The following is a 19817-nucleotide window of genomic DNA, read 5'->3' on the forward strand; positions in this document are numbered from 1 at the left end:
TTTTTAAAAGGGTGTTTTACTTCCTCACGACAGTGTTGTACTAAAGTTGTATTCACTGTTATTGATGTAACCTAACATATCTGATCTTTGTTATTCTGGTGTTCAAGAGATAGTCAGACATTTGAAAGGTTCAGATGTGACAGACATTTGGCCTTTAAGGTACAAGCAGTATTATCACATAGGAAACAGGCATATCATATCAGTTTGGGTTTTGACCAGTAAAACTAAAATTGGCTAGATGTTTCATGAAACATTGTCAAAGTCAAATCAGTAACCATATAGAAACTTTCTTTTATTTTACTAGAATTTAAACTTTACTATATACATTTTGTCATTATTTGTAATCTGTCATCTGGAGTTTAAACTTTACTATATACATTTTGTCATTATTTGTAATCTGTCATCTAGAGTTTAAACTTTACTATATACATTTTGTCATTATTTGTAATCTGTTATCTAGAGTTTAAACTTTACTATATACATTTTGTCATTATTTGTAATCTGTTATCTAGAGTTTAAACTTTACTATATACATTTTGTCATTATTTGTAATCTGTCATCTGGAGTTTAAACTTTACTATATACATTTTGTCATTATTTGTAATCTGTCATCTGGAGTTTAAATTTTACTATATACATCTTGTCATTATTTGTAATCTGTCATCTAGAGTTTAAACTTTACTATATACATTTTGTCATTGTCATTATTTGTAATCTGTCATCTAGAGTTTAAACTTTACTATATACATTTTGTCATTATTTGTAATCTGTCATCTAGAGTTTAAACTTTACTATATACATTTTGTCATTATTTGTAATCTGTCATCTAGAGTTTAAACTTTACTATATACATTTTGTCATTATTTGTAATCTGTCATCTAGAGTTTAAACTTTACTATATACATTTTGTCATTATTTGTAATCTGTCATCTAGAGTTTAAACTTTACTATATACATTTTGTCATTATTTGTAATCTGTCATCTAGAGTTTAAACTTTACTATATACATTTTGTCATTATTTGTAATCTGTCATCTAGAGTTTAAACTTTACTATATACATTTTGTCATTATTTGTAATCTGTCATCTAGAGTTTAAACTTTACTATATACATTTTGTCATTATTTGTAATCTGTCATCTAGAGTTTAAACTTTACTATATACATTTTGTCATTATTTGTAATCTGTCATCTAGAGTTTAAACTTTACTATATACATTTTGTCATTATTTGTAATCTGTCATCTAGAGTTTAAACTTTACTATATACATTTTGTCATTATTTGTAATCTGTCATCTAGAGTTTAAACTTTACTATATACATTTTGTCATTATTTGTAATCTGTCATCTAGAGTTTAAACTTTACTATATACATTTTGTCATTATTTGTAATCTGTCATCTAGAGTTTAAACTTTACTATATACATTTTGTCATTATTTGTAATCTGTCATCTAGAGTTTAAACTTTACTATATACATTTTGTCATTATTTGTAATCTGTCATCTGGAGTTTAAACTTTACTATATACATTTTGTCATTATTTGTAATCTGTCATCTGGAGTTTAAACTTTACTATATACATTTTGTCATTATTTGTAATCTGTCATCTAGAGTTTAAACTTTACTATATACATTTTGTCATTATTTGTAATCTGTCATCTAGAGTTTAAACTTTACTATATACATTTTGTCATTATTTGTAATCTGTCATCTAGAGTTTAAACTTTACTATATACATTTTGTCATTATTTGTAATCTGTCATCTAGAGTTTAAACTTTACTATATACATTTTGTCATTATTTGTAATCTGTCATCTAGAGTTTAAACTTTACTATATACATTTTGTCATTATTTGTAATCTGTCATCTAGAGTTTAAACTTTACTATATACATTTTGTCATTATTTGTAATCTGTTATCTAGAGTTTAAACTTTACTATATACATTTTGTCATTATTTGTAATCTGTCATCTAGAGTTTAAACTTTACTATATACATTTTGTCATTATTTGTAATCTGTCATCTAGAGTTTAAACTTTACTATATACATTTTGTCATTATTTGTAATCTGTCATCTAGAGTTTAAACTTTACTATATACATTTTGTCATTATTTGTAATCTGTCATCTAGAGTTTAAACTTTACTATATACATTTTGTCATTATTTGTAATCTGTTATCTAGAGTTTAAACTTTACTATATACATTTTGTCATTATTTGTAATCTGTTATCTAGAGTTTAAACTTTACTATATACATTTTGTCATTATTTGTAATCTGTCATCTGGAGTTTAAACTTTACTATATACATTTTGTCATTATTTGTAATCTGTCATCTGGAGTTTAAACTTTACTATATACATTTTGTCATTATTTGTAATCTGTCATCTAGAGTTTAAACTTTACTATATACATTTTGTCATTATTTGTAATCTGTCTATCTTTACTATATACATTTTGTCATTATTTGTAATCTGTCATCTGGAGTTTAAACTTTACTATATACATTTTGTCATTATTTGTAATCTGTTATCTAGAGTTTAAACTTTACTATATACATTTTGTCATTATTTGTAATCTGTTATCTAGAGTTTAAACTTTACTATATACATTTTGTCATTATTTGTAATCTGTTATCTAGAGTTTAAACTTTACTATATACATTTTGTCATTATTTGTAATCTGTTATCTAGAGTTTAAACTTTACTATATACATTTTGTCATTATTTGTAATCTGTCATCTAGAGTTTAAACTTTACTATATACATTTTGTCATTATTTGTAATCTGTCATCTAGAGTTTAAACTTTACTATATACATTTTGTCATTATTTGTAATCTGTCATCTAGAGTTTAAACTTTACTATATACATTTTGTCATTATTTGTAATCTGTCATCTAGAGTTTAAACTTTACTATATACATTTTGTCATTATTTGTAATCTGTCATCTAGAGTTTAAACTTTACTATATACATTTTGTCATTATTTGTAATCTGTCATCTAGAGTTTAAACTTTACTATATACATTTTGTCATTATTTGTAATCTGTCATCTAGAGTTTAAACTTTACTATATACATTTTGTCATTATTTGTAATCTGTCATCTAGAGTTTAAACTTTACTATATACATTTTGTCATTATTTGTAATCTGTTATCTAGAGTTTAAACTTTACTATATACATTTTGTCATTATTTGTAATCTGTCATCTGGAAACTTTACTATATACATTTTGTCATTATTTGTAATCTGTCATCTAGAGTTTAAACTTTACTATATACATTTTGTCATTATTTGTAATCTGTCATCTGGAGTTTAAACTTTACTATATACATTTTGTCATTATTTGTAATCTGTCATCTAGAGTTTAAACTTTACTATATACATTTTGTCATTATTTGTAATCTGTTATCTAGAGTTTAAACTTTACTATATACATTTTGTCATTATTTGTAATCTGTCATCTAGAGTTTAAACTTTACTATATACATTTTGTCATTATTTGTAATCTGTCATCTAGAGTTTAAACTTTACTATATACATTTTGTCATTATTTGTAATCTGTCATCTAGAGTTTAAACTTTACTATATACATTTTGTCATTATTTGTAATCTGTCATCTATAGTTTAAACTTTACTATATACATTTTGTCATTATTTGTAATCTGTCATCTAGAGTTTAAACTTTACTATATACATTTTGTCATTATTTGTAATCTGTCATCTAGAGTTTAAACTTTACTATATACATTTTGTCATTATTTGTAATCTGTCATCTGGATATACATTTTGTCATTATTTGTAATCTGTCATCTATTTAAACTTTACTATATACATTTTGTCATTATTTGTAATCTGTCATCTAGAGTTTAAACTTTACTATATACATTTTGTCATTATTTGTAATCTGTTTATCTAGAGTTTAAACTTTTACTATATACATTTTGTCATTATTTGTAATCTGTCATCTAGAGTTTAAACTTTACTATATACATTTTGTCATTATTTGTAATCTGTCATCTAGAGTTTAAACTTTACTATATACATTTTGTCATTATTTGTAATCTGTTATCTAGAGTTTAAACTTTACTATATACATTTTGTCATTATTTGTAATCTGTCTTTATCTATAGTTTAAAATCTGTTACTATAAACTACATTTTGTCATTATTTGTAATCTGTCATCTAGAGTTTAAACTTTACTATATACATTTTGTCATTATTTGTAATCTGTCATCTAGAGTTTAAACTTTACTATATACATTTTGTCATTATTTGTAATCTGTCATCTGGAGTTTAAACTTTACTATATACATTTTGTCATTATTTGTAATCTGTCATCTAGAGTTTAAACTTTACTATATACATTTTGTCATTATTTGTAATCTGTCATCTAGAGTTTAAACTTTACTATATACATTTTGTCATTATTTGTAATCTGTCATCTAGAGTTTAAACTTTACTATATACATTTTGTCATTATTTGTAATCTGTCATCTAGAGTTTAAACTTTACTATATACATTTTGTCATTATTTGTAATCTGTCATCTAGAGTTTAAACTTTACTATATACATTTTGTCATTATTTGTAATCTGTCATCTAGAGTTTAAACTTTACTATATACATTTTGTCATTATTTGTAATCTGTCATCTAGAGTTTAAACTTTACTATATACATTTTGTCATTATTTGTAATCTGTCATCTGGAGTTTAAACTTTACTATATACATTTTGTCATTATTTGTAATCTGTCATCTAGAGTTTAAACTTTACTATATACATTTTGTCATTATTTGTAATCTGTCATCTAGAGTTTAAACTTTACTATATACATTTTGTCATTATTTGTAATCTGTCATCTAGAGTTTAAACTTTACTATATACATTTTGTCATTATTTGTAATCTGTCATCTAGAGTTTAAACTTTACTATATACATTTTGTCATTATTTGTAATCTGTCATCTAGAGTTTAAACTTTACTATATACATTTTGTCATTATTTGTAATCTGTCATCTAGAGTTTAAACTTTACTATATACATTTTGTCATTATTTGTAATCTGTCATCTTTTGTCATTATTTGAGTTTAAACTTTACTATATACATTTTGTCATTATTTGTAATCTGTCATCTAGAGTTTAAACTTTACTATATACATTTTGTCATTATTTGTAATCTGTTATCTAGAGTTTAAACTTTACTATATACATTTTGTCATTATTTGTAATCTGTCATCTAGAGTTTAAACTTTACTATATACATTTTGTCATTATTTGTAATCTGTCATCTAGAGTTTAAACTTTACTATATACATTTTGTCATTATTTGTAATCTGTCATCTGGAGTTTAAACTTTACTATATACATTTTGTCATTATCTGTGTTTAAACTTTACTATATACATTTTGTCATTATTTGTAATCTGTCATCTGAGTTTAAACTTTACTATATACATTTTGTCATTATTTGTAATCTGTTATCTAGAGTTTAAACTTTACTATATACATTTTGTCATTATTTGTAATCTGTCATCTAGAGTTTAAACTTTACTATATACATTTTGTCATTATTTGTAATCTGTCATCTGGAGTTTAAACTTTACTATATACATTTTGTCATTATTTGTAATCTGTTATCTAGAGTTTAAACTTTACTATATACATTTTGTCATTATTTGTAATCTGTCATCTAGAGTTTAAACTTTACTATATACATTTTGTCATTATTTGTAATCTGTCATCTAGAGTTTAAACTTTACTATATACATTTTGTCATTATTTGTAATCTGTCATCTAGAGTTTAAACTTTACTATATACATTTTGTCATTATTTGTAATCTGTTATCTAGAGTTTAAACTTTACTATATACATTTTGTCATTATTTGTAATCTGTCATCTAGAGTTTAAACTTTACTATATACATTTTGTCATTATTTGTAATCTGTCATCTAGAGTTTAAACTTTACTATATACATTTTGTCATTATTTGTAATCTGTCATCTAGAGTTTAAACTTTACTATATACATTTTGTCATTATTTGTAATCTGTCATCTAGAGTTTAAACTTTACTATATACATTTTGTCATTATTTGTAATCTGTCATCTAGAGTTTAAACTTTACTATATACATTTTGTCATTATTTGTAATCTGTCATCTGGAGTTTAAACTTTACTATATACATTTTGTCATTATTTGTAATCTGTCATCTAGAGTTTAAACTTTACTATATACATTTTGTCATTATTTGTAATCTGTCATCTAGAGTTTAAACTTTACTATATACATTTTGTCATTATTTGTAATCTGTCATCTAGAGTTTAAACTTTACTATATACATTTTGTCATTATTTGTAATCTGTCATCTAGAGTTTAAACTTTACTATATACATTTTGTCATTATTTGTAATCTGTCATCTAGAGTTTAAACTTTACTATATACATTTTGTCATTATTTGTAATCTGTCATCTAGAGTTTAAACTTTACTATATACATTTTGTCATTATTTGTAATCTGTCATCTAGAGTTTAAACTTTACTATATACATTTTGTCATTATTTGTAATCTGTCATCTAGAGTTTAAACTTTACTATATACATTTTGTCATTATTTGTAATCTGTCATCTAGAGTTTAAACTTTACTATATACATTTTGTCATTATTTGTAATCTGTTATCTAGAGTTTAAACTTTACTATATACATTTTGTCATTATTTGTAATCTGTCATCTAGAGTTTAAACTTTACTATATACATTTTGTCATTATTTGTAATCTGTCATCTAGAGTTTAAACTTTACTATATACATTTTGTCATTATTTGTAATCTGTCATCTAGAGTTTAAACTTTACTATATACATTTTGTCATTATTTGTAATCTGTTATCTAGAGTTTAAACTTTACTATATACATTTTGTCATTATTTGTAATCTGTCATCTAGAGTTTAAACTTTACTATATACATTTTGTCATTATTTGTAATCTGTCATCTAGAGTTTAAACTTTACTATATACATTTTGTCATTATTTGTAATCTGTCATCTAGAGTTTAAACTTTACTATATACATTTTGTCATTATTTGTAATCTGTCATCTAGAGTTTAAACTTTACTATATACATTTTGTCATTATTTGTAATCTGTCATCTAGAGTTTAAACTTTACTATATACATTTTGTCATTATTTGTAATCTGTCATCTAGAGTTTAAACTTTACTATATACATTTTGTCATTATTTGTAATCTGTTATCTAGAGTTTAAACTTTACTATATACATTTTGTCATTATTTGTAATCTGTTATCTAGAGTTTAAACTTTACTATATACATTTTGTCATTATTTGTAATCTGTTATCTAGAGTTTAAACTTTACTATATACATTTTGTCATTATTTGTAATCTGTTATCTAGAGTTTAAACTTTACTATATACATTTTGTCATTATTTGTAATCTGTTATCTGGAGTTTAAACTTTACTATATACATTTTGTCATTATTTGTAATCTGTTATCTAGAGTTTAAACTTTACTATATACATTTTGTCATTATTTGTAATCTGTCATCTAGAGTTTAAACTTTACTATATACATTTTGTCATTATTTGTAATCTGTTATCTAGAGTTTAAACTTTACTATATATACATTTTGTCATTATTTGTAATCTGTCATCTAGAGTTTAAACTTTACTATATACATTTTGTCATTATTTGTAATCTGTCATCTAGAGTTTAAACTTTACTATATACATTTTGTCATTATTTGTAATCTGTCATCTAGAGTTTAAACTTTACTATATACATTTTGTCATTATTTGTAATCTGTTATCTAGAGTTTAAACTTTACTATATACATTTTGTCATTATTTGTAATCTGTCATCTAGAGTTTAAACTTTACTATATACATTTTGTCATTATTTGTAATCTGTTATCTAGAGTTTAAACTTTACTATATACATTTTGTCATTATTTGTAATCTGTCATCTAGAGTTTAAACTTTACTATATACATTTTGTCATTATTTGTAATCTGTCATCTAGAGTTTAAACTTTACTATATACATTTTGTCATTATTTGTAATCTGTCATCTAGAGTTTAAACTTTACTATATACATTTTGTCATTATTTGTAATCTGTCATCTAGAGTTTAAACTTTACTATATACATTTTGTCATTATTTGTAATCTGTCATCTAGAGTTTAAACTTTACTATATACATTTTGTCATTATTTGTAATCTGTCATCTAGAGTTTAAACTTTACTATATACATTTTGTCATTATTTGTAATCTGTCATCTAGAGTTTAAACTTTACTATATACATTTTGTCATTATTTGTAATCTGTCATCTAGAGTTTAAACTTTACTATATACATTTTGTCATTATTTGTAATCTGTCATCTAGAGTTTAAACTTTACTATATACATTTTGTCATTATTTGTAATCTGTCATCTGAGTTTAAACTTTACTATATACATTTTGTCATTATTTGTAATCTGTCATCTGGAGTTTAAACTTTACTATATACATTTTGTCATTATTTGTAATCTGTCATCTAGAGTTTAAACTTTACTATATACATTTTGTCATTATTTGTAATCTGTCATCTAGAGTTTAAACTTTACTATATACATTTTGTCATTATTTGTAATCTGTCATCTAGAGTTTAAACTTTACTATATACATTTTGTCATTATTTGTAATCTGTCATCTAGAGTTTAAACTTTACTATATACATTTTGTCATTATTTGTAATCTGTCATCTAGAGTTTAAACTTTACTATATACATTTTGTCATTATTTGTAATCTGTTATCTAGAGTTTAAACTTTACTATATACATTTTGTCATTATTTGTAATCTGTCATCTAGAGTTTAAACTTTACTATATACATTTTGTCATTATTTGTAATCTGTCATCTAGAGTTTAAACTTTACTATATACATTTTGTCATTATTTGTAATCTGTCATCTAGAGTTTAAACTTTACTATATACATTTTGTCATTATTTGTAATCTGTCATCTAGAGTTTAAACTTTACTATATACATTTTGTCATTATTTGTAATCTGTCATCTAGAAACTTTACTATATACATTTTGTCATTATTTGTAATCTGTTATCTAGAGTTTAAACTTTACTATATACATTTTGTCATTATTTGTAATCTGTCATCTAGAGTTTAAACTTTACTATATACATTTTGTCATTATTTGTAATCTGTCATCTAGAGTTTAAACTTTACTATATACATTTTGTCATTATTTGTAATCTGTCATCTAGAGTTTAAACTTTACTATATACATTTTGTCATTATTTGTAATCTGTCATCTAGTTTAAACTTTACTATATACATTTTGTCATTATTTGTAATCTGTCATCTAGAGTTTAAACTTTACTATATACATTTTGTCATTATTTGTAATCTGTTATCTAGAGTTTAAACTTTACTATATACATTTTGTCATTATTTGTAATCTGTCATCTGGAGTTTAAACTTTACTATATACATTTTGTCATTATTTGTTCTCTGTTATCTAGAGTTTAAACTTTACTATATACATTTTGTCATTATTTGTAATCTGTTATCTAGAGTTTAAACTTTACTATATACATTTTGTCATTATTTGTAATCTGTTATCTAGAGTTTAAACTTTACTATATACATTTTGTCATTATTTGTAATCTGTCATCTGGAGTTTAAACTTTACTATATACATTTTGTCATTATTTGTTCTCTGTTATCTAGAGTTTAAACTTTACTATATATATTTTGTCATTATTTGTAATCTGTTATCTGGAGTTTAAACTTTACTATAGACATTTTGTCATTATTTGTAATCTGTTATCTAGAGTTTAAACTTTACTATATACATTTTGTCATTATTTGTAATCTGTCATCTAGAGTTTAAACTTTACTATATACATTTTGTCATTATTTGTATTCTGTCATCTAGAGTTTAAACTTTACTATATACATTTTGTCATTATTTGTAATCTGTCATCTAGAGTTTAAACTTTACTATATACATTTTGTCATTATTTGTAATCTGTTATCTAGAGTTTAAACTTTACTATATACATTTTGTCATTATTTGTAATTCTGTCATCTGGAGTTTAAACTTTACTATATACATTTTGTCATTATTTGTAATCTGTCATCTAGAGTTTAAACTTTACTATATACATTTTGTCATTATTTGTAATCTGTTATCTAGAGTTTAAACTTTACTATATACATTTTGTCATTATTTGTAATCTGTCATCTAGAGTTTAAACTTTACTATATACATTTTGTCATTATTTGTAATCTATCATCTAGAGTTTAAACTTTACTATATACATTTTGTCATTATTTGTAATCTGTCATCTAGAGTTTAAACTTTACTATATACATTTTGTCATTATTTGTAATCTGTCATCTAGAGTTTAAACTTTACTATATACATTTTGTCATTATTTGTAATCTGTTATCTAGAGTTTAAACTTTACTATATACATTTTGTCATTATTTGTAATCTGTTATCTAGAGTTTAAACTTTACTATATACATTTTGTCATTATTTGTAATCTGTCATCTAGAGTTTAAACTTTACTATATACATTTTGTCATTATTTGTAATCTGTCATCTGGAGTTTAAACTTTACTATATACATTTTGTCATTATTTGTAATCTGTCATCTAGAGTTTAAACTTTACTATATACATTTTGTCATTATTTGTAATCTGTCATCTAGAGTTTAAACTTTACTATATACATTTTGTCATTATTTGTAATCTGTCATTTAGAGTTTAAACTTTACTATATACATTTTGTCATTATTTGTAATCTGTTATCTAAAGTTTAAACTTTACTATATACATTTTGTCGTTATTTGTAATCTGTCATCTAGAGTTTAAACTTTACTATATACATTTTGTCATTATTTGTAATCTGTCACCTAGAGTTTAAACTTTACTATATACATTTTGTCATTATTTGTAATCTGTTAACTAGAGTTTAAACTTTACTATATACATTTTGTCATTATTTGTAATCTGTTATCTAGAGTTTAAACTTTACTATATACATTTTGTCATTATTTGTAATCTGTCATTTAAAGTTTAAACTTTACTATATACATTTTGTCGTTATTTGTAATCTGTCATCTAGAGTTTAAACTTTACTATATACATTTTGTCATTATTTGTAATCTGTCATCTAGAGTTTAAACTTTACTATATACATTTTGTCATTTGTAATCTGTCATCTGGAGTTTAAACTTTATCTGTCATGTAGACTGTGATCTGTTACATAGACTTTGTTATCTGTCACGTAGGCTTTATCTTTCATGTAGACTGTCATCTGTTACTTAAACTTCAGTAACTTGTATAGACTGGTATTTTTCAATCACCAATACATCACAAACGTCATTCCAAGGAATTTAACAAAATCAAATAAATAATGAAAGATTGATAGAATTCTGAGATATGAATTACAGTGTGTTTCTTAATGCTTGTTTTTTAATGAACCACTGAAAGCCAGTTTATCATAAGATTGTGGATATGTTTTAATATTTAATTGTTTTAGACTTTGATGAACTTATGTTTGTTAGTATAGCCATATTTTTTCATTATTTTCAGCTGGTAATGCTTTCCTAGATGTACCAGGACTAGGTAAGTTAATGAAATCATATTCCTTCAGCTGTCTTCTTGGTGTTTCTTTCAGAGAATTCATGTGTGTAACATGTTTTGAAACAACACTATTCTGTGAGAAATACGACGCTGCTAACTAAGTCATCATAAGTTAGTGTAATCTTTTGATTATTATTATTATCTACTTCTAGACTTGTCATCTGTTTCCACCTTGGAAACTGTTTATTCTCTTCAAGTATTTCAAACTCTTAAATGTGTAGTCACTAGTAAACATGATTTATAAGTTAATAATTAGAATGGTGGTACAAGAACTTAATGAGCACATGGAACAAAAAGAAATAATAATGGAGAACTAAACAGGATTGTGGATAGGGCATGACAGTATTAATATATATTACATTTATAGGTCCTAATGTAAAACTAGTTGTGTACATTTCTTGAGACAACAAATATGTATTTAAAAGAAAGGGAAATAAGTGTTAAAATGTTAAACATTTATTTTAGTTTAAGAGCAAACAAAAACAAAAATATTTTAAAGATGAGAGGAGTTATTCCAGAATGTTCTGTATGTTCTCTCCTATTCTCTGTTTGTGTAATTAACTTTTTGGACATAATTTATAATTGATTATGAACTTGTGTAGATAACTTAAGGTTTTTGTTCAATACTGTATCTTTAATTTTGTCAGTCTACACTATTTATATTGTAAAGGATAACATTCTTCTGGAATGCCAGGAACCAATGGAATGAGTACTGTGGAATTGATATTTGTTCAAGTAATAAGAGGTAATTGATAGAAATTATAGATTGTAAATAGAACTGTTTGAGACCATCTGAAGAAAGTTAACATTTGTTGTCCACAGCCCGTGACGGGAACAGCAGTGCTCGTAGCAGTATAAGTGAAGACTCTGATATCAGTGCATCTTCCACACGCATTTACATACATGAAAACTCTACTCTTGTTGTTGAAACTAATGAGAACGGTGTACTTAAGTAAGTCTCAATATTGAGGTGTTTGGTAATTATTCTGAATAATTTTAAACCCATGTGTTTAAAAGCACAACTTAAAAACATATAGGTGTCTTATATTCCATGGATACCAAAAATGAATCAGAATACAACTGTCTAATTGACTATTTACATGTTTCTCAAAAACACTTCAAATCTCTATACTAATATTTATTTTGTATTCAAATAGAGCGAAAAAAAAGAGAACTTGTAATACTTAAAAGAAACTCAGGTTTTCATATTTGTTTTTCAGAACATGAAATTCAAACATAAACATGATTATAATAAATTATTTGTGATAAGACAACAGTGTAAGGTGTGTAGTATTTTCAAACACTAAATTGTTTGTTTTCCCTTGGTGATTTATTTAAAGGGCTGAATAAAGAATGTATTTCCTAAAACACTATTAGGTTTAATACTCTTACCTTACAGTACCTATAGATTTAGTTTTATTCATTTAGGTGCATTATGAATTTATTCAGCATTAAGAAGAAAAAGAAATTCTGTTATTGTTGCTTAAGAACCTCAAAGTTTAACAAAGATTTATATCTGTTGGACGAGCTCTCCTGCCAGTAATGCTTAACTAAAGTACAGTACCTGTTTTATGTTTTATTTGATATAAATATATGTGCTTCACATTTACCTATTTTCATCATTTTTGTTATTTATGAAATCTAGTGCTCGAATGATTACAACAATTGCTTCACAACTAGTCATTCACTAATTAATATCTTTTGTTTTCTGCAGACATTATATAATTCCAGGATCTCTTGCTAATCGTAGCAAATGGGGAAAGAGAGGTACAAAACTGCACATATATAATGACCACATATTTGTTGCCAAGCATCTGTCTGGGTGTGTATTGTAATATAACATTCTTCTACAAATTTCTAGTTTCCAATAAACTCATAAATATCTTTCTGTAATTTTTATATAGTGTGTTACATTATATAGAAACAAGTGATTTTGTGATAGTTATTATTTTGTAGATTGAAAAGTGATGCGATATGTGGTTTTTATAAAAAAATATCAATCATATTGGTGTAATAATTTATCAATCATCTTGTGTTGTTTTTACACTCTCATAAAGTATTTGTTTACATCTATAATACATGCTAAGGCTGTTGGGTATATCATTTTGTGTTGTTTTCACACTATCATAAAGTATTTGTTTACATCTATAATACATGCTAAGGCTGTTGGGTATATCATTTTGTGTTGTTTTCACACTATCATAAAGTATTTGTTTACATCTAAAATACATGCTCAGGCTGTTGGATATATCATTTTGTGTTGTTTTCACACTATCATAAAGTATTTGTTTACATCTATAATACATGCTAAGGCTGTTGGATATATCATTTTGTGTTGTTTTCACACTATCATAAAGTATTTGTTTACATCTATAATACATGCTAAGGCTGTTGGATATATCATTTTGTGTTGTTTTCACACTATCATAAAGTATTTGTTTACATCTATAATACATGCTAAGGCTGTTGGATATATCATTTTGTGTTGTTTTCACACTATCATAAAGTATTTGTTTACATCTATAATACATGCTAAGGCTGTTGGATATATCATTTTGTGTTGTTTTCACACTATCATAAAGTATTTGTTTACATCTATAATACATGCTAAGGCTGTTGGATATATCATTTTGTGTTGTTTTCACACTATCATAAAGTATTTGTTTACATCTATAATACATGCTAAGGCTGTTGGATATATCATTTTGTGTTGTTTTCACACTATCATAAAGTATTTGTTTACATCTATAATACATGCTAAGGCTGTTGGATATATCATTTTGTGTTGTTTTCACACTATCATAAAGTATTTGTTTACATCTATAATACATGCTAAGGCTGTTGGATATATCATTTTGTGTTGTTTTCACACTATCATAAAGTATTTGTTTACATCTATAATATATGCTAAGGCTGTTGGATATATCATTTTGTTGTTTTCACACTATCATAAAGTATTTGTTTACATCTATAATACATGCAAAGGCTGTTGGATATATCATTTTGTGTTGTTTTCACACCATCATAAAGTATTTGTTTACATCTATAATACATGCTAAGGCTGTTGGATATATCATTTTGTGTTGTTTTCACACCATCAAAGTATTTGTTTACATCTATAATACATGCTAAAGCTGTTGGATATATCATTTTGTTGTTTTCACACTATCATAAAGTATTTGTTTACATCTATAATACATGCTAAAGCTGTTGGATATATCATTTTGTTGTTTTCACACTATCATAAAGTATTTGTTTACATCTATAATACATGCTAAGGCTGTTGGATATATCATTTTGTTGTTTTCACACCATCATAAAGTATTTGTTTACATCTATAATACATGCTAAGGCTGTTGGATATATCATTTTGTGTTGTTTTCACACCATCATAAAGTATTTGTTTACATCTATAATACATGCTAAAGCTGTTGGATATATCATTTTGTTGTTTTCACACTATCATAAAGTATTTGTTTACATCTATAATACATGCTAAGGCTGTTGGATATATCATTTTGTGTTGTTTTCACACAATCATAAAGTATTTGTTTACATCTATAATACATGCTAAAGCTGTTGGATATATCATTTTGTTGTTTTCACACTATCATAAAGTATTTGTTTGCATCTATAATACATGCTAAGGCTGTTGGATATATCATTTTGTGTTGTTTTCACACAATCATAAAGTATTTGTTTACATCTATAATACATGCTAAAGCTGTTGGATATATCATTTTGTTATTTCAGTCTTACTTTCAGGGATCAAACACCTATGTGGAAAACAATTTGAAATTATTTTCCATAAAATTACTTATTATTCAATGATCAGTAATTTTGAAAATTGTGGAACTTTAGGTAAAAGTTATAACCTCTATGACATTTGAAAATAGGTGTAAACAATGCATTTTTACCATTAAGAGCAACTTAACACATATTGTTTATGAAATAATAACAAACATGCTTTTAGACTTTAAGGCATTTTAGCAAACCTTTGATTAGAAAAATGTATATCATCTGTACCAAGAACAAGAAACAATGTTCTAATTGTAACACTGACCTAGATATGATGAGTTATTGAAGCTAAGATTTCTTTAATTATCATAAAAGTTACCTGTTAGCATCAGTTTGTAAAATAATGCACTAATTGAATTGATAATTGAATTAATTAATGTTACAAAAATAATCTTGCGTATTGAAGTTAATGTATTTTATCTGTACTGTTTCACATTACTTAAATAATCCAAACAAAATGTTGGTGTGAACATGTTTTGTAGTCACAGTGAGAAAAACCTATACACTGGATAAGTGAAGCAAAGAAAGTGTAATTGGCTGCTATTCATTCTTCATGTTACATAGACACATAATACAATATCTAATGAATAACTTAGGGTTCTGATAATTGTTTAATCTCAGAATGCAAGTTCACGGGAGGTCCAGTTCTCAACCTACACCTAATCAACGTGTGTTATTTGGTTATTAGTACTGTGATCTGTTGGCCTGTGACTTTGGTATCTCTAGATGCAGGGCAAGTTCTCACAGGGAAGTAACTGAATTGAAGAAGTCCGTTGGAAGAATGATTAAGATATAGATCCACCTTACCTTATGATTAAGATATAGATCCACCTTACCTTATGATTAAGATATAGATCCACCTTACCTTATGTTCAGGGTTACTAATGAAGGGCAGGTTTCTTTAAAACTAATATAACCAAATAACAAGACGTTGACCAAAGTGTAGATTGAACATACACTTTGTATTCAAACAGTTTTTTTTGGAATATTAAATTATTCATTATTCAATAATCCAAGTAATCATAATGTTGTCATTATCTCATATTATTATTTCACTTAATTCAGGGCTGTTCAGCTCAATGATTCATGTCATAATGCATGAGCCCCCCCGCTAGCATGGCGGTATGTCTTTGGATTTATAATGCAAAATCAGGGGTTCGATTCCCCTTGGTGGGCTCAGCAGATAGCCCTATGTGGCTTTGCTATAAGAAAACACACACATACACATAATGCATGAAAATGAACAAGTAAATGAAATGTAAGAAAGAAGGAATTTCCAAATGCAGAAAAATTTTGGAATTTGCCTGAAAAAATGTGTGAAATGATTGACGAGCTGTGAAACATGTTTTGTAGATAAATCGCTGATTTATATTATGTTAAATAATAACATCCTTTCTTCTAGAAACACTAAAAATAACTGAAGTTACGTGTATTTGTAACAGAAATAAGAGTAAGAGCATTGTTGTATGATTTAGAAGATTGTTTAAGATGTTTGTTATATTTCAGATCAACTGTTTGTGAAGTTTGTGGTAAACATCTTTCTCGCCGTCCTGGTAAGCAGGGTTATAAGTGTAGAGGTAAGTTTCATATTAACATTATGGTCAAACAGAAGTTGTTTTCCATGCTTTGTGAAATATTAATAGATTCATAAATTTTTTTCTCTTATTCTATGTTTGTTGTATTGTTAAATCGCATTTATTAGTTCATTGTGACAATCTTATCTGTCTGTTGTAGTTCAAGTATAATTTATGAAACATCTGTTCAGAAACACTCGTATTAACAAACACTAGCTAAATTATATAACTCCTACATCTATAACACAGCTTTGGTTATTATAAGTGGACTGATGTTCCTTTATAACACAGGTTCAGTTATTATAAATGGCTGTTTTGTTATAACACAGGTTCCGTTATTATAAGTGACTGATGTTTTGTTATAACACTGTATGTTAAGTCTGTTCTTTCATACTGTGTGTTGTGTCTGTTCCACGATACTGAATGTAGAGTCTATTTTTTCTTTTCTGTAGACTGCAACATGCTGTGTCATAAAAGCTGCCATGTTCAAGTTGAAAGTTACTGTCCTTACAGTTCTATTAATACCATTGATATGTAAGTATAGCTGTGTGATCAGATGTCTTCACTAGTGTAGTATGTCCTCAAACATTATGGGTTTTTGTCTCTTAAATGGGGATATATTACGAGTAACCATAAACATTTTGTTTGAGAAAAATACAATTTATGAAAGGATGTATGAATTTATTATTATACCATTTTTTATAAAAACATAAACAGTTATTTCATATGAATCATTTATAATTTCAGGTCAGCATCATGTACATAGGCTAAATATGTTTATGCTGTTAAATTAAGTTAACAACTAGATGAAATGTAGTTCTGAACCTAAACGTATTTGTTACATTTTCTAGAGAATGGTGCTAAACAATGTGATACACATGACAGTATAATGTGCTTAGCAATGTGGTACATATGACAGTATAATGTACTTAGCAATGTGGTACACATGACAGTATAATGTACTTAGCAATGTGGTACACATGACAGTATAATGTACTTAGCAATGTGGTACACATGACAGTATAATGTAATTAGCAATGTGGTACACACGACAGCATAATGTACTTAGCAATGTGGTACACATGACAGCATAATGTACTTAACAATGTGGCACACATGACAGTATAATATGCTTAACATTGTGGCACACACGACAGTTATAATGTACCAGCAACGTGGCACAATATGACAGCATAATGTACTTAGCAATGTGGCACACATGACAGCATAATGTACTTAACAATGTGGCACAATACGACAGTATAATGCACTTAGCAATGTGGCACACATGATGATAGCATAATGTACTTAACAATGTGGTACACATGACAGCATAATAATATCTTAATGTGGCACACATGACAGTATAACGTACCTTAACAACGTGGTACACATGACAGCATAATGTACTCAACATTGTGGCACACATGACAGCATAATAATGTACTCAACAATGTGGTACACATGACAGTATAATGTACTTAGCAATGTGGTTTTTTATGACAGTATAATGTGTACTTAGCAATGTGGTACACATGACAGCATAATGTACTTAACAATGTGGTACACATGACAGTATAATGTACTCAACAATGTGATACACATGACAGTATAATGTACTAAACATTGTGGCACACATGACAGTATAATGTACTTAACAATGTGGCAACACATGACAGTATAATGTACTTAACAATGTGGCACAATATGACAGTTATAATGTACTTAAACATCAGGGTACACACGACAGCATAATGTACTTAACATTGTGGCACACATGACGACAGTATAATGTACTTAACAATGTGGCACACATGACAGTATAATGTACTTAAGCAATGTGGCACACATGACAGTATAATGTGCTTAACAATGTGGTACACATGAGAGTATAATGTACTCAACAATGTGATACACATGACAGTATAATGTGCTTAACAATGTGATACACATGACGAGTATAATGTGCTTAACAATGTGATACACATGACAGTATAATGTACTCAACATTGTGGTACACATGACAGTATAATGTACTCAACATTGTGGTACACATGACAGCATAATGTACTCAACAATGTGGTACACATGACAGTATAATGTACTCAACAATGTGATACACATGACAGTATAATGTGCCGAACAATGTGATACACATGACAGCATAATGTGCTTAACATTGTGGTACACATGACAGTATAATGTGCTTAACATTGTGGCAATACATGACAGTATAATGTACTTAACAATGTGGCACACATGACAGTATAATGTACTTAACAATGTGGCACACATGACAGCATAACGTACTTAGCAACGTGGCACACACGACAGTTATAATGTAACTTAGCAATGTGGCACACATGACAGTATAATGTACTTAACAATGTGGCACACATGACAGTATAATGTACTCAACATTGTGGTACACATGACAGTATAATGTACTTAACAATGTGGCACACATGACAGTATAATGTACTTAACAATGTGGCAATACATGACAGTATAATGTGCTTAACATTGTGGTACAATACGACAGTTATAATGTACTTAGCAACGTGGCATTTTACGACAGTTATAATGTACCTAAGCAATGTGGCACACATGACAGCATAATCGTACCTTAACAACGTGGCACACACGACAGCATAATGTACTTAACAACGTGGCACACACGACAGCATAACGTACTTAGCAATGTGGCACACACGATAGCATAACGTACCCTAACAACGTGGCAATTACGACAGCATATAATGCACTTAATGTGGCAAC

General features: G+C 26.6%; 1 protein-coding gene across 1 annotated transcript in view; it reads left to right on the plus strand.

The window, feature by feature from the left end:
• LOC143235815 (uncharacterized) overlaps positions 1-19817 on the plus strand; it is a 105249-nt gene that overhangs the window by 79824 nt on the left and 5608 nt on the right. Inside the window, exons 24-28 of the mRNA XM_076474009.1 lie at positions 11617-11649; positions 12490-12619; positions 13382-13489; positions 16972-17042; positions 17492-17573. Coding sequence (XP_076330124.1) covers positions 11617-11649; positions 12490-12619; positions 13382-13489; positions 16972-17042; positions 17492-17573 — 424 coding nt within the window. The remainder of the gene's footprint in view (positions 1-11616; positions 11650-12489; positions 12620-13381; positions 13490-16971; positions 17043-17491; positions 17574-19817) is intronic.

The sequence above is a fragment of the Tachypleus tridentatus genome, chromosome 12, assembly GCF_004210375.1.
Source record: "Tachypleus tridentatus isolate NWPU-2018 chromosome 12, ASM421037v1, whole genome shotgun sequence".
NCBI classification, from domain to species: Eukaryota; Metazoa; Arthropoda; class Merostomata; order Xiphosura; family Limulidae; genus Tachypleus; species Tachypleus tridentatus.